Source organism: Scardinius erythrophthalmus (genome assembly GCF_964197995.2).
Source record: "Scardinius erythrophthalmus genome assembly, contig: HAP1_SCAFFOLD_643, whole genome shotgun sequence".
NCBI classification, from domain to species: domain Eukaryota; kingdom Metazoa; phylum Chordata; class Actinopteri; order Cypriniformes; family Leuciscidae; genus Scardinius; species Scardinius erythrophthalmus.
Window position 1 is genome coordinate 8,535 of NW_028295978.1, and position 16,588 is coordinate 25,122.

Consider the following 16,588-nt stretch of genomic DNA (forward strand, 5'->3'; position numbering starts at 1 on the left):
AATAAATATGTAATATAGTAGGCCTGCACGCAAAATACTCTCTATAGCTCTTTTTTTCTAGCCAAAATAACGTGCTATATATCATGGTCATTAAATGGCTTTCCTGAGGTAAATGTTATGTGAATTGTTCTCCAGCTGTTATATCGACCTTTGGGCGGTTGAAAAACACTGATTGGTCGATATTATGTATGAGGAATATACATTTAGGTAAGTTGCGTGAGAAAATGGATGTGTAACTTAGTGAGAGCGTGTGAAAAGGGACAATTGTATGAGGCGCCACGTAGGATTTAAATCAAACTTCGCTTATTACTCGCATTTATTGGATGTTCAAAATACATATGAAATACTCGTGCACACTAATATGAAATCCATACAAATACATATTATGTTAGTAATGAATGCTTGTGAATAACTTGCATATAGGCTACATATAAACTTGACGCACGCGTACACCTATAAATACTTATAAACTTCCATGCATATACACCTATAAACACTCGTCTCGCACATACATATACACTCGCAGCACGCAGACACACCCATAAACACTCGCACATACATATAAACTCGATGCGCATATAAAACACTCGCGCATGCTTTAGTTGTGTAGGCTATGCGAGTAGGCCTATTTATAGGTGTATGCTTGCGTCAAGTTTATATGCAATATTCACAAGTGTATATATAAAATGCATATATGCATTCATTACTAACATGAATTTCATATTGTGCACGTGTATTTCATATGTATTTTGAACATCCAATAGTATAGCCTACATGTATATGCGGGTAATTTATAGGTGTATATGCACGTGTGTTATGTATGTATTGATAAGTTAAGTTTGATTTAAATCCTACGTGGCGCCTCATACAATTGCGTGAGTCTCAAGGTCAGTCGCTTTAACCTCCTCACCCACAGGAAATCGATAAAACCCTACACCTTTTGCTGTATATCTGGCAGCGCAACTCCAAACACAACACGTTTTCATCATCGTTTCAACTTTGATCAACAACAATGTTTTTAACTATGTAACTGTTGCAGTCACCGGCTGGATCTCTTCAGTTAGTCAGTGGAAGCCGCTCGCGTTCTGCCACCCGGTAGTTACTCGGCGCCTATTGTTTACAAACATTCTGAAAAGGCCTATTTATTTATTTCTACGAATGTTTCAGTGTCTCTGCACATAGCCACATCTAATGTTCCCTCAGCTGGTCATTTTGTTTTTGGGCTTCTTTCCCCATTTTTGGAGGGTTGTCCTATAGTATCTCTGCAAAAATTAATATTTTGATCTTGGTATCTCTACAGGTGCACTGAAAAAAAAATTCCATTGGATTTACTCAATTGAATTATGGACACTGGTTCCACATAATTTGTTTGTGTTCCCAGTATCCTACACATTCAAATAGTTTCTGTACAATAGTTTTGTGTTAATCACTTGTATTTTAATTAAGTAATGTGTACATGCTCTGTTTAAGTTAACCTAACATAATTCAATCATTTTAGCAGAACATTATTCTTTTAATTTAGATTGATGCCTGGATCATGTTAATTCTACACAATCTAATCAAGTTATCTTTACATAATTTTTTTATTACATTTTTAATGGTTTATGTGGTTACTTAAATGTGTTTTTGTACAAAACAATAAAAAAGCATTAATTTAAACCATTTATTGAACATTCATTCATTTCAATACAAAATTATGCATGTTAAAACGTACAAAAAGTACTGAATCTGATGTATGCAGTAACATTCTCTATTTTCTAGACTTATCTAATTTACGAAGACCATCAGATTCACATCATAGATAAGAATATAACATCTCATATTTCTGTGAAAACTGAATTTTGCACAATTCAAAGAGAACTTTGTTCTCTCAGACTCTCTTCAACACATTTAATGTGCAGACCTTGTGTAATGTTAACATCAAAACGGTCAGTCCAGAACTGAACAAAATTTGACGTCTTGAAATGACTATGAAATGACATCTTTTTAGAATCTCTTTGGTGATTAAATATCAACATGACTTAAACTAGTGTGTAAAAAAAGAAGAAAAAAAAACCTTCCTTTTCTACGCAATATGCATGCATGCCAATTTTAGATCGAAGACGTGAACTCTTCATAAGAAATGTTTTAACAAGATCATGAGTTATATCTCATACCTGCATTCATGAAACTGTGTCTTTATAAACAAATAGAACATTGAAGCACAAATAATTTGATTTCATGAAATAAAAAAAAAAACTGTCCTGACTCCACTTAAAAATTATGCAAGTAAAAAGTACAAGTACTGAATCTGATGGATGCAGTCTCTATTTTCTAGCTAGACATATAATCTCATTTACAAAGACCATCAGATTCATATCATAGATATATAAGAATATAACATCTCAAATTTCTGTGAAAACTAAATTTTGCACAATTCAAAGAGAACTTTGTTCTCTCAGACTCTCTTCAACACATTTAATGTGCAGACCTTGTGTAATGTAAACATCAAAACGGTCAGTCCAGAACTGAACAAAATTTTGACATCTTGAAATGACTATGAAATGACATCTTTTTAGAATCTCTTTGGTGATTAAATATCAAAATGACTTAAACTAGTGTGTAAAAAAAGAAGAAAAAAACCCTTCCTTTTCTACACAATATGCATGCATGCCCATTTTAGATCGAAGTGAACTCTTCATAAGAAATGTTTTAACAAGATCATGAACATGAGTTATATCTCATACCTGCATTCATGAAACTGTCTTTATAAACAAATAGAACATTGAAGCACAAATAATTTGATTTCCAGAAAAAAAAAAAAAAACTGTCCTCTGACTCCTCTGCACAACTTGAATGTGTAGAACTTGTGCTGAATGTGTAGAAACCTCAAAACTGTAAGTGCCTAAGAAAGGCAGTACTCAGAACTGTTAGTTCATGCATCCTGTGAAAAAGCAGTACATCTCACAGGTGAAGTTTGGATTTGAAGTTTTGGGCCTTGATAGAGAGCTCACCCCCATCCAACTCCATGATGATTTTTTGCAAAATCTCAAAAGTGTAGCGCAACGTTGTGGGGTACTTCAGGTTAAGAGAATAAATTAGACCAAACAACATTGTAGTTGCAAAAGCCACATTCTCAAGGTCCTGAAGCACAATGACACCCTCAAGGACAATTCCCACATCTCGGGGTTCATTCTCAGCAATGTGCTTTATCACGAAGATCCCCATGGTGGTCTTCTCAATGGCACTGTGAAACAGATCCTCATCCATGTCCTGAAGAAAGTATTAAAAGATTAGATGGGTATATAATTAAAACACTAACACGAACCATAAGGGATAAAGCCATAAGGCTTTTAGAGTTTTTACTGGGCAAGTGCATTTTTAATAATTTGCAGTACATAAACACTAATCTAATAGCCTCTGTGCACAAGGGTAGTGATGAACTTTCGCTGTCGCCAGAAGTCGGCATATCTGTTTCCGGTTTACTTGCGCGTCACCCAAAATGTCTATTTTGTGCAGCGAAATTGAAGCTCAAATGGCTGTTAGCGACTTGAAGCAGAGCAAAGTGGCACACAGTAGTGCTCCTTACGTACCCATGTTATCAGGTTAGATCACACTGCACGCGGTTGCAGTCCGTTGATCCACTCAAGGTGCATACAGGCAAATACAGTATACAGCAGTGCAGTGATCGTTTCCGCACCGAGTCTATTTTTGCTGTGCTGGAAATGCTGAATTAAAGTGACAGTGCAAGTTTCGTGGTCAAAATGAACAAAGATTGACCTGAAAATGTGGTAATTTCACCATAAATGCGTTTAATTAAATAAAATGTAGTTATCTTACCAAAAATGCATTTAATTATATACTACTATTTTTCAGTCATCTTTTTACTTTTAGAAGACCTGGGTAAAGCAAGTAAAACTACAATTTGCTTTAACAAGGCGACATAATGAACAACACTCGTCTTATTCGTGGAGGTGGAAAAACATTCTTTGTGACATGCAAGATTTATTTTATTAAAATTTAAATGCAAAAGAAAAGGCTGTTTTTGTCAATTTTAAGTTAAATATTTGACCACTTGCTTGAGAAACTTAATGTAAGTAATGCATGGAATAATAGCCCTACGTTGTTTAAATTGTGTTTAAACCATAGACTGTAAAAAAATATGGACGTAGTGTCCGTGACGTCACCCGTAGGTTTCTGAAGAGCATTTTTGAAGCCTAAAGTGGGTAAAGCCAATTAAAAGTTCCTGTTTTTGCCCTTCGAAATATTATAATAGTTAAAATACAAGGCTACAAGTGAGACTGTGTATTACTTCGAGAGTGTTTGTGTATGACAGTGATTATGACAGTGATATATGTGCATACATGTCAGTCACTCTTTCATGGTCCGTCAGCACGGCATCGCTCAAGTCGTTCAAGTTCGTAGAGAACTTATTCAGTCCATTTTAAATTCTGATTTTGGCCGCCTCTCAAATGGGTTAAACCGTTAAACCATAGATATATTGCCTATGAAGTTCAAGTAAATTGTTGCAAGCACAGATAGTATGTACGCTACATATTACGAAATAACGAGATATGTTGAAATAATTAGGCTAATTATTAATTATCATTATTAAAAATAATACATCTATAAGAATATATCTATGCTGAATGTTGCTTGTTCAATTGAATAAAATGAATACTTTAATTGTGATAATTAAAATAATTGATTATTAAATAGTAAGTGTCCTATGTTTGCTCATTTATTAATACTATTTGTATATCTAGCACCCCCTCAGCACCTGCGTTAAAAAAATTATCTGGCGCCGCCCCTGGTTATAACGGCCCACGTATTAAAAAATGGTCAGGTTTAAATCGGGCTTGGGTTCATAATTACAGTTAATGTGTTGGGCCGGGCGTGTGGTGGTAGTCAGATACCCATGCCATTAAAATTACTTATTTTCGTCTGTGTATAGGACCTGCAGCTATAGCTGCCTATATACCTTCGCAGGTTCTACCATGCCGGTGACGTCATCGGAATTGCCAGCGTTCTTATACTAACAAACGCAATTTTTGTGTTGCTTAAAAAAAAAAAAGAGCTATATTGATATTTTTAATTCAATTTTTTTTATAATTTACTTTTAATTGTCATAAACAAACGTTATCAACGTTGATTATTTCAGTTCAGTTCATCTTTAACTCACTTCCGTGTTGGTTTCAAGAAAGAGACGGGGAGTTTGCCGCTTGGTTTAAACGTGTATGCGGCAGTGTTTCCCCTACAATGTATTAAGCAGCGGCGCAGCGCCGCCGCTGGATTTTCAGCGCCGCTGCAAAATCTTCACATGATCAGTAATATCACAACATTGGTAATGCGATGGCTCTGAATCCACTTGTTGACAAGAAAGTAGTCCGACGAGGATCGATAGCTATTGTGTTTTTTCCAGTCGGGCTACCAAAATGCATAGACGGCCTGCCCGAAGGGCTATAGAGCTGGTAAGTCCCGCCCCTTCCGCTAACCCCGCTGGACCTCTAGGTTGAAAAATTGTCAATGCAAGTGAATGGGAGAAAATAATTATTTTCTGATCCCGTTTGAATTGTGCCATGAATTGAACATATGTTGTCTGTGAATTTTTTATATAACTTTCCGTGTAAAGAATGCTATAATTTAGCGGGTAGAAGTTTGATACGGTTAGACTTTGTGTGAGAGCACTTTGTGGACTACAACTCTCGCTGCTTTCAACGCGTTTGAAACGTCAACACCACTAGCACACGGACACTAGCTCACGGATCCTGCTAAACATGGCTGTGTCTTTGATGCACTTCATCGCCTTCTTTCAGGGAGAGAACAAAATCGTTGAGGTTGGTGAAAACCACGGGTAAGTCAACTTTATGGGGTGACGTCACATATGCGACATGTAGTCTTTCTCGTTATGTCTTTTCCACAACTGCTAGCCGAAGAATCATACCACATACTGTCAAACTCGTAACATGAAATGTTATATAAAAAATTCACAGACAACATATGTTCAATTCATGGCACAATTCAAACGGGATCAGAAAATAATTATTTTCTCCCATTCACTTGCATTGACGGTTTTTCAACTTTGAGGTCCAGCGGTGTTTTACGGAAGGGGCGGGACTTACCAGCTCTATATGAAATAATGTTCGCGCTTCAGTCTTGTAATCAGATTCAGCGCGGTCTTCAATCCGCAGCGGCGCTGAGCACGCAGAGAGCACTTCAGAAACAGAGGGTGTGTGTTTGTTTGTGTGTGTGTGTTCATCTGAGTCTCATTGGTCTGTCATTGCTCATCAATGTCAGAATATTTTGATATGACCAATCAAATCAAAGTAGGCGGGCTTTATGTTCAAAGAAGCTGCTGTGCTGAGCGTGAATTTGAGCAGAGCGATCAACTGACGATTCAGGTTACGGTCAATTGCGAGATAAGATGTAAGTAACGTTAGCTAACTAAACATTTCATATATGACAGCTTTTTTAGGTCATAAATGTGAAACGAATGACAAAAATAATAAGGCAAACGAATATACTTTTGTCGAATTTCGCCATTTTGAACTGTAGGAAACAATCGACTACTCGAGCGTCCATTAACCATAAATTAATTAAAAATGGTGAACGTCACCAACAGACACCACACGTCAAATTTGTGGAAGTATTTCATCAAGGATGACAAAAATATTGTAATTGGCCCACTCTTCAAGAGGCCGTTCACATATTGCGTCTAAAAACGTGGCCGTGCCGCTGTCTCCTACAAGCGCTTGCGCTCCGCTCCCATGGCGTCTGTCATTGCTATGCAACCATGAACTGCGCTCTCCATGATGACGACGAATAAGTATCAGCAAAAGATTAATTGATTTCTAGCCCTTGCATTAGCTTTACTACTAAATATATTTCTTGAGATGAGAAGGAAAAACCCGCCTGGAAAAAAAAGCGCACCACGTTGCTTCCATTATGAGCGCACTCACCGCGCGCCTACATTTGAAATAACGACCTTGAGCGCGAAAAAGACGCGATTTGTGAACGGCCCCTAGAAGCAGACGTCTGAAATGAAAGACAAGAACGGCTATTTATTTGGCTTTAGACTGTTACATGAAAATTTAAAAATGAAATGTCATAATTATAATGTTTTGAGAGTTTACTTATGTAATTGTTGCATTAGGCTATGAATTAATAAATGTTTATTGATAAGATCTAGCTATTTCATGTCTTTTTATTTACAGTAGCATGAACCACGAGTAGTCGAGTAACTCGAGTATTGTTTTGATAAGAAATCGCCTAGCAGAAATCAGTAGTCGTGCAACCCCTAATGTGTACAAAGAGAATCGCAATGCTGACAAAACTTTTTTTTTATAAATAAAAGTTGCAGCATAACTTCTGGATTTTAAATAAAATAAATAGTAAGTATGTGTTTGTGTAGGCTACTACAGCCGCGTATCAGTTATTCACTGCAAACGCAGCATGTGTGAAAGCACTTGCGTGCTGCTCCTGCACCGCACACACACTGCAAACGGAGTATGTGTGAAACGGGCATTAGATCCACCTACAGTTCTTAGAAACTTTTTCTTGTACAACAGCAGCACTCATCTTGTTTGTTTATAGTTGATGCGGATGAAGACAGTTGTAAACCAGAAACTGATATGCCGACTTTTGACAATTGCGGAAGTTCGTCACTACTCTTGTGCACATAGCCTATACAGATGGTTTCAAAACAGTTTTACAGTGATAACAGGAAATGAATGCAACATAGATTGTTTTGGCTGTACGGCATACACATATTACATGTTTAATCTATAGGCATGCACGTTTGAATGCGTATACGGGTGGGCGTGTAGTCTTTCTTTACAAAGTGACATTGCCAATTACTTGTCTAGTAGGGCTAATCGTTTTTTAATATGTGGTCGATTCAAAATCGATTCTCAAACGCCACAAATCGATTTTTTTCCATATTTATCAATTACCCAAAAGCCAGAATTAGTTTTCCTCCACTGTTCATAGCATACCTGCCAACCTAGAAATTATTTTTTGCGTACGGGGTGGGGGGGTTGAGGACGACTGCGACGTTAAAACTAGAACAAACAAGTTCAGTCTATGCAGCTATAACCACTTACCACATACTCCTGCATAAGATCTTTAGGGTCCTCATTAAGATAGATGCAGAGTCCTCTGATGGCAAGTTCTCGTGATGCATCAATGTCATCCTTAAAAAGAAGTCAGAGCAGAAATGGAAAAAGGTCAGCTATAGACACTACTCAACACTAACAAATAAAGCTAAATGGGTCTCATTCACTAAGAATTTTATAGAAAATTTTAATGAAATATTTCTGCCTCATCTCTAACATTTGATATCAGCCTGATCTGTTTGACATAGGGTGTTGCATTGATCTGTAAACTACAATGAGTGTCAGGATTCAAGAATCAATTGTTTCATCTCAAATAGTGTCAGTGCACAACAACCGTCACTGCAACGTGTAGACTTGACATGTTTCATGTCTACTACATGACAAGAATTCATAGTCAAAATCATAATCAGACACAGTGACTATAGTAGACAAAAACATTGCGAACCCAGCACACGAAAAAAACACCTTTAACTATCTGTTGTTCTTACTTGGATTACAGCTGACATCATTTCTTTCAGCATTCTGCCTTGCTGTCCTGGACGCCTTTCAAAAACCTTCAGGAAATTTGCATAGTGAAGGTCAAGCTGAGATAGAAATTTTGACTGTAGAGGAATGGTCGTGATTCTTTTAAACTCTGTATTCACCTGAAAGTAGAAAATTAACATGAAAGCACTTTCAACAATAAGCTATGCCTCATTACAATAAATATTCACCAAGTAGTAAACACTAGGGCTGGGCAAAAAAATAGATTTTTCGATTAATCATTTTTTTTAAATGTGGTCGATTCAAAATCGATTCTCAAACGCCACAAATAAAATTTTTTCCACATTTATTTATCTATTACCCAAAAGCCAGTATTAGTTTTCCTCCACTGTTCATAGGCTTGCAAACTCCATTTTATAGCTAATGCTGTGAGATTTTGTTTGTTTTATCTTAATCATACAATAACCTCAACTAGTGCTGCACATTTAAAGTCCCCGTGAACCGGAAGTTGCAAACGACTTTTCTCCAGTGTTATGACGTATTTCCCAGTGAAAAGGAATATTGAACAGAGGGCAGGGTTTTACTCTAAGCGCTCCTCCTCTCCATGTCTGCTCATAGCAGACTAAAGCCTCTGTTAACGGTTTGAGGGGAGTGGTTAAGCGTTGCCCAAACCAATTCCTCAAACCTACGTCATCAGAGAAGGTCCTCCAATGCAGAGGGGAGGGGCATTTTCAGATTTTGATTAAAGATTACCATGGTAAAAAATTTTTTTTTAAAATATTTTCTTGCACGGATTAATTGTTCACCACAAGACTAGTAATATGCGCTAACAAAGTAAATAGGGTCAATTTTGATTTCATGGGTACTTTAATCATATCGCAATCGCGATGTCAAGCCTATGCAATTATATGACGTGAATGTCCTGTGTGAATCAAAATCGAATCGAACTGATAGCTTGCGAATCGAAATCAAATCGAATTGTAAAATCTGAATCGATACCCAGCCCTAGTAAACCCCCGTCACAAACCTCAGTCACATCAAAGAGAGCTGGCCATCTTGTTAGGAAGTCGCTGATCATAGGAGCACAACGAAGAACTTCACGTCTTCTTAGTGCAAATGTTCGCTGCATTTTAGTCTTAATAGTCTCTCTGTTGTTTCTTGTTTTAACATCAGAAAGGAGCTCTACTCTGGCAGTCTCTAGCGTTTGGTCATTCTCTCCAATGGGGTAGGACGGGCAGTAGTCCACTTCACCTCTCCTGGGTTTCTTGACATTGTAGGCAGGACTTTGTTTTCCATCTGGCTTGTTTTTTAACTCATTTACAGTAACTTCAGGACAACCAATTTTTCTGAGATGTGTGCGATAGTTTGAAAGTTTGTATTTTAGACTCACTTTCCAGCCTCCATAGCCAGTGTCTGAGCCCCTCTCTGCTAAACATGGATGCCTCTTCGTGAGTGCATCTGCGACTTGTTCAAACTCCCTGTCTGTGACATAGAGTTTGTATTGAACAATTTTTTGGATCAACCCCTCGAGTATGTCAGACTTGAGTTTAATATCAGGGATAAGTAGTGTTCCTTTTTCTCTAAAGACACCATTGGCCTGTTCAAGTTTATATTCTGCATCATAGGAGAAATGTGGAATGCTAAATGTATCAGGCCAAGATGATCGTGTGGTGGACTCTGGAGAGGAGAGGATGATAGTAGTGGAAGAACAGGATGAGGGAAGTTCAGAATGTCCTGGAGCAGAAGTATCGGAAGAACAGGATGAGGGAAGTTCAGCATGTCCTGGAGCAGAATTTGAAGTGTTCATTGTGCCAGACAGAGGTGTGAGGGAGTCAGTCAAGTGTATTATCTTGATTGTGTCTTTGTTTTTTATTTCATTAACTGAAGTTAAGTTCATAAACTGGTCCTCAAAAAGTGTGTCCATGAACTGCAGGCGAAAGGCACTTTGAAGTTTACACTGACTCCTTACCACATCCTCCAGTTCAGTCAATGTCTCAGGCAAGCCAGTTGGAAAAACAACTCTCTGGCAGCTGTCCTTGCCTAAAATTACTCTTAGTACAGATGTCGTCATTGTCCAATGTCTTTGTCTGTATAAAGAGAAAAACAAACAAATGGTGAACACATAAAATAATTGTGGGCAAACCAAAAAAAATCATGTTGATGGTGAAACAAGTTTGGCCACAATATTCTTTTCAACATTTTTTATATATAGGAACTAAAGGAAACAGAATCATAAAACAAGGGTCCACATGACAGAACATAAACCTGACAATAAGCTTGTTGGGCTTTTGTTTGTCTAACAGTTCCGATCCTTGAATCTGACTATTTCACCAGTATCAGCACTGCTTGTTCTATACAAGCAATTAGTTTTAGTTAGTACAGGTTACATCTGCGTTTGGCACGTGAGCAGCACGTATTTTTTTCAGCGTGCATGTTAATCAATGAGTGCATTCAGAGCGCGAGCAGGAGTCGCGTTTGCTGCTGTAGTGATGTAGTTGCAGTCGGTGTGAACCGGCCGTTAGGCTATTTTTTTTTTTGCACTCATACGGAAAAAAACGAGCCTATCGCGCCGACCCCAGGGGGTTAACTGAAACTAATTTGTTTAAAAAGTAGGCTATTGCCGGTAACAAGGCAGGTTTGCATAAACTCAAAATGTATCCTGATTCCTACCGCATTTATCTTATTTTTTAGTCTAACGAGCATCTGGTTTGGCAATGCAGAAATGGACTGTCGTGCTTAGTTTTTTCTTCTTCCAATTAATATGAATTAGAAACTATCTAAAAAAAAAAAAACGACAAGAACATGTTCAATTAACAGTTTGATGACAAATTGATGAAATTGCCTCACTTTCTGTCACTGTGAGAATGTGCTTTTTTCCCCGAACGATATTCTTTTGCTCCTTGATTTTCGAATGGCATTTTTGGCAGAAATTCATATCCCTATTTATCATCCATTGTCTCACAATATATAAATATATATATAGATTTATTTAGTTTTTAAATATATTTTTAGGTTTCGATTTCTTACCTTTACCACAGACAAATCTCTTCAGTGTTACCATCTGCACACGTCCAACCAAATAGTCAGCCAAGGGGTATTCATCAGTTAATTCACTGACTTCTACAAGACTAAGTGCTTGCGTAGGGGACTGACTTAGCTCGTAAGCTCTGTAATGTTCTCGATACCACCCACACAGCTCTTTTAAAATGAAGAACAACTTCTGATGCAAAACACAAATTTGTTCAATTTGACCAAATTCAGGTAATCCGCCTTCAGATCCATGAACTACAATCATTCCTGTCCTGTAGTTGATACCCTTGCTCCAAACGTTTTTTGTGATATGGATTTCAGAAAGATGAGGATATCTGTGCCTTACAACCTGAGCTATTTCGTCCTTCAAAATATGCACTGGGACTGCAGATGCGCTTGACACATCTAGCTCTGACTTATCAAGACTTGGCAATGTCAGCTGGTACCCAATCATTAGCTGATGTTTTGTAGCCAGGGAGAGTGGGACATTTTTAAAACAACTGGTATGTCTAATGACTCGTTTAAAGAAGCTGTGCTTTGCTTCAAACCTGATTGTCCAATATCCCACAAGAGGACCAAACAGCCTGATTATTTGCGGGTAATGCTCCAAGTAGTGGTGTTTGGGCAGCAATCTCTCTTCAGAAAATAACTCTTTATATCTTTGTCTGTGCTCCGATATTTTACATTCTAGGTATGCAATGGACTCGTCATTGTGAACTGGGGCAACAACGAGTTCTACAATATCTTTCAATTCCAAGAGAATCTGCCATGCAGGCTCATGTTCAGGAATCTGAGGACCAATTATAAATGGAAGCAAACGTAACAAGCTCCAGTTCTCATGAGCATTACCTCCTATTGTTTTTCTGCTTGAGAGATGTTGAGGCAAAACATGTGGCTTATTAGTCTTATCAGTCCACTTGTATGGGAAATCTAAAATTAATTTGTTGATTTCATTTAAAGTAATGTACTTCTTTGATATTATCAATGTGAGACACTTTGCAAGCTCAACAGGTACAATACCCTCAAAAATATCATGGGCAATGTCTGGAGGGTATCCAGTTAGAACATCAAAATGTGAAAGAGCTTTAGTTAGAGGGCAAGCTTTTTTCACTCCAAAACAACTAGTACTATTATCTTCAGCTGACCTCACGTGAGCAATGTGGAGATCTTTTGTTCTGAGGCTGAAAGCACCTGTTCTTACCTCTTTTGACTGAATGTCTAGTTTGCTTGCAGTACAAAATCGACAAATATAATGCCCTGAAAAACTTTCATTAAAGCCTGCTAAAGCATGAGCTCCTAAATTGTCTGCAGCAACAAGGATAACTGTACCCTTCAGTGATTTACCTAGCTGTGGTATAAAAATTCCATTTTCTTCCAAGGATTTGAGGTCTTTTAGGAGTGGTTCTAACACTGTGTTATAGCCATATGTTTTGACATCATCAGTTTTACATAGTAGGGCCAAGTATATGGAGGACAATGATGAATTGGACCCAGGAGGTAGGTTACTCAGCACCCAATAGACTGCACAAAGCTTGTGTTTTTTGCGGGATGTCCCCAGGGGGTTGCAGAGCTCAAAATCATCAATATATAAACCCACAAACAGTCTTAAGTCCTGTCCTGACAAGAAGCTATTTTGCTTAAAATGAAGACCATCTCTAAAAGACCGATATAGACCTTCCGCCTCAGTTTCTTGTGTTTTCAGATCCTGTGATATGTTGTCTAAAATATCTTTCCTATTTAACAGAACTTGTAGGGAATCAAGAATAGGAATGTACTGAAAAGTCTTTTTGTTTTTAGCATCTAGGATATACTCAACTGGATCAACTACATTAAAGTTAGCCTTATAATACTGCCTACGCTGATAAGCAGAACTAAGGGAGCCACCTTTTTGTATAGCTTTGTGAATAGGGTTAACTGTGCACAGTGTAGTAGCTATTTCACTCAGGACAGATTTCTCAACTTGAAGATTATGCTTCTGAAAAGCATCACAAAGAACATCCGTATTAAGAGGAATTGATAAAGTGCTATTTAGATTGTAAAGCTCTTGTAAAAATTCATCAATTTGTGAACTTGGTACATGGGACAAATGTTCAAGCTTTAACAACGCTGCTGCAAAATTGTGTTTGATTATATTTGGTAGGTCCTTTGTGGAACAGACATCAGAAGCAGAATCTATATCATGACATGCCTCTACCTCATCATCCTCTTCAACATCTGATTCCTGTGAAACTACTGTGGTAGTAGTTACTATCCCAGGTTTAAAATCTTTAAGTGAAAAAGAATTATGTTTTCTGTTTTTATGAGATTTAAACGTACCACAGATGTTTGTTTTAAAGTTACAATGTAAAAACATGCACGTTATCAATTCATTTTTTTTCAAATGTGCATTAATATGAGCCCAATAATCTTTCTCGGAGTACAGGTCTCCACAATTACATATATGGCAATTAAATATGCTATTTTTAGACTGTCTCTGCCTAGTTTGAGTCACATGGAATCTATTCAAATGAATCTTAAGAGCATTCCACGTTCTAAACGAGCATGGGCAGTTTAAATATACACATGGAAAACAACTATTACGTCCAAAATGTCTATGTTTCAGCCTATAATGCTGCAATAGTTTCAACCTACTTGTTACAACTACTGAACAGGCCTTGCAAGTCCACATGTACAGCAAATGTTACTGAAAAGAGAGAAATACAAACAATTAGTCATGAATAAAAACAATAATAAAATTATATAATCATAAGATATGACAAAAACATATTAAACTAGGTGAGTGTATTATTGACCGTTTGCAAAGACCCGCCCCCCTTAGTTACTGTCCGACAAGCTAACTTACGCCGTTCTCACGCCACACCATGTTCTCACGCAGTGAAAAATACATCGCGGCACGCTGACAGACAGGACAGACCAGGTTACTTTTCAGTTACGTTTGATATTAAACATATTAAACAAAGTCTCACCTTTCAAATTTGGTCACTTTTTAAAGAAATTTAAACAATAAATACCGTTTTGTGGCTCTTTAATGTGTCGTGACAGATCGCTGTATAGAGCATCAGTTAAGCTGCTCGTGAACCGATCATCTCTTCTTTCTAGTTAATTTATAGCCTCAAATAAACATGAACAAACATAATGAATGTTGTTTTAACCACGGAAAGGCGTCAGTACACTCCGTTTTACAAGTTCAAATCCTCCTATGTTAATCTACTAGCTGCTAACTCTCCTGACTGCTTTGTCAGACAAAATGGCGGATGGCGAAGTATGATTGGTCAGATCACCTGTCAATCAAGCTCCCTGCGAAAGGTCAATTCAGCAATTCTTGAATAAATCTGACAGTAATTTTATAAAATCTTCACATGTTAATAATAAAATACAAATTACTACATGTATACTTATGAAATACATTAAAGAAAAACAATTTAAGTTATATTGCTGTTTGCAATGTGCCCATGGAGTCACAGTGCGCATTGAAAAGTATGAAAAATACACATCCTAGTGTATATCTATCCAACAGTTTACAGATTATTTGTTTCTTTACAGTTTTAAATTCCAGTTATTCTGCTTATGATGCCAATTAAAGTATTAGTGCTAGTGTGATGGACTGAAAATCTGAACGAGGCCTAACAGACACCGGTAGCAGTGACGACATCGTTTAGAAACCGTGCTACACTTCAGCAAGACGAAGTAATTTTATGCAGATCCACAGCCCTTTATATACAGATCAAGCATTATAATGGGATTATATCATATCAGAGAGAGTTTTACCGTGCTGACTGTCGTAACGTTAACCGTATGAGGCACGCTGGAATGCTGCAGCTGAACGGAGAATGATTGGCAGCCACAGCAGACGGAAGACAAGTTTCCTTGAACTTTAATTTTAGGATGTAAATATTCTTCTGTCCCTCACATTAATCTATAGAATGGCTTTCGATAACTTTGAATATAGTGGGACGAACTTTTATGGAGTCGGTCAGGCGGAAAACCTCGTAGTTTTCTATGCAGGACAAACCCTGACCAAGCGGCTAACGTTACAACACTCGACGAAATAAACAGTCGACATGATTTAAAAAGTGTGGGATTATCTTAAAAAACTATTTATTGTATTTAAAGTTAGATGGACAGATATTTTCAGAATATAATATTAAATTTGTAAGGATAATCTTACCTCATAAAGTCAATCCCCTCAGATGTCCTTCTCCAGACCAACGGTCCTGTCGTATATTGCGCGTGCGCGGCCGCTCTAGTCCAAATACTCCCGCGCACACGAATATTTAAAAATAAAAAAAAACTCAAAAAAGACAGACCAAAAAAAATATATATGCGGGGAATTTTTTTTCCTTCCTTTCTTCAATAAAAGCCAAATTGACTTTGTGGGCAGCATTTCAACATAAGTCTAAAAATATGCTTTTTTCCCCAGCACTGAAATGACACATAACGTTACCCAGAAACCCGCATTTGCTAAATTTTCAGATTGAGAACGCATGGAAGCCAAATCGCCTTGTTTGCATCATATAAAAATTATAAAATAAAATAGAATAAGCTGAAACAAACATGTACCTCTCTTTTTTTTAATGCAGTTTCAGAAATACACTGATGCAATATTTACATGTTGCAACAACTGAATTAGGTTAATTATACATGATGAAATTAAGTGCCAAAATACAACACAATTGTGTTGTATTAGCTCGTTTTAATTAAGTAAATTCGACAGCAGTAAAATCATTTTGAGTGAACACCATCTGTTTGATGGTAAATTGAGTCTTAATTGATTTGAACATATTATTGCAACATGATCATATCACTTTTTGATGACTGTGTTGAATTCTCTTGGAGTTTATGCAATGTAATTATGTTTGCATCGCAAACATAAATGTATTAAGTAGATTGTAAGTGTATTATTTTAGTATTCTCAATAAAGCTGCTTTCCTTTTTTTTCAGTGTGTTGATGCCATTATATTCTTAATTATTATCAGTGTGTG

General features: G+C 37.2%; 1 protein-coding gene across 3 annotated transcripts; it reads right to left on the reverse strand.

Moving 5' to 3' along the window:
• Nucleotides 1-1,589: 1,589 nt before the first annotated feature.
• On the reverse strand, nucleotides 1,590-15,866 carry LOC308686677 (uncharacterized protein). Of its 3 annotated transcripts, none has more exons than XM_081395116.1 (6): nucleotides 15,775-15,866; nucleotides 14,238-14,289; nucleotides 9,604-10,663; nucleotides 8,582-8,737; nucleotides 8,082-8,171; nucleotides 1,590-3,252 (listed from the first exon to the last, which is right to left on the reverse strand). In XM_081395116.1, the coding sequence occupies exons 3-6, from the start codon at nucleotides 10,645-10,647 to the stop codon at nucleotides 2,944-2,946; spliced, it is 1,599 nt and encodes a 532-aa protein (XP_081251242.1). In that variant the 5' UTR covers nucleotides 10,648-10,663; nucleotides 14,238-14,289; nucleotides 15,775-15,866; the 3' UTR covers nucleotides 1,590-2,943. The 3 variants fall into 3 exon arrangements, with proteins under 3 accessions (XP_081251242.1, XP_081251243.1, XP_081251244.1); XM_081395117.1 differs by having other exon boundaries at nucleotides 1,639-3,252; nucleotides 8,582-8,647; nucleotides 15,775-15,856; XM_081395118.1 differs by having other exon boundaries at nucleotides 1,652-3,252; nucleotides 10,546-10,663; nucleotides 15,775-15,856.
• Between the last annotated feature and the right edge of the window lie 722 nt (nucleotides 15,867-16,588).

What these genes read in the sequence shown, in the direction of transcription:
- LOC308686677 (XM_081395116.1), bottom strand. Translation starts at nt 10,647, where the DNA reads ATGACGACATCTGTACTAAGAGTAATTTTAGGCAAGGACAGCTGCCAG. An exon ending in CTCTCTTTGATGTGACTGAG is followed by an intron (nt 8,738 to 9,603) that starts GTTTGTGACGGG and finishes TTCTACTTTCAG; the next exon opens with GTGAATACAGAGTTTAAAAG. An exon ending in TGATGTCAGCTGTAATCCAA is followed by an intron (nt 8,172 to 8,581) that starts GTAAGAACAACA and finishes CTTCTTTTTAAG; the next exon opens with GATGACATTGATGCATCACG.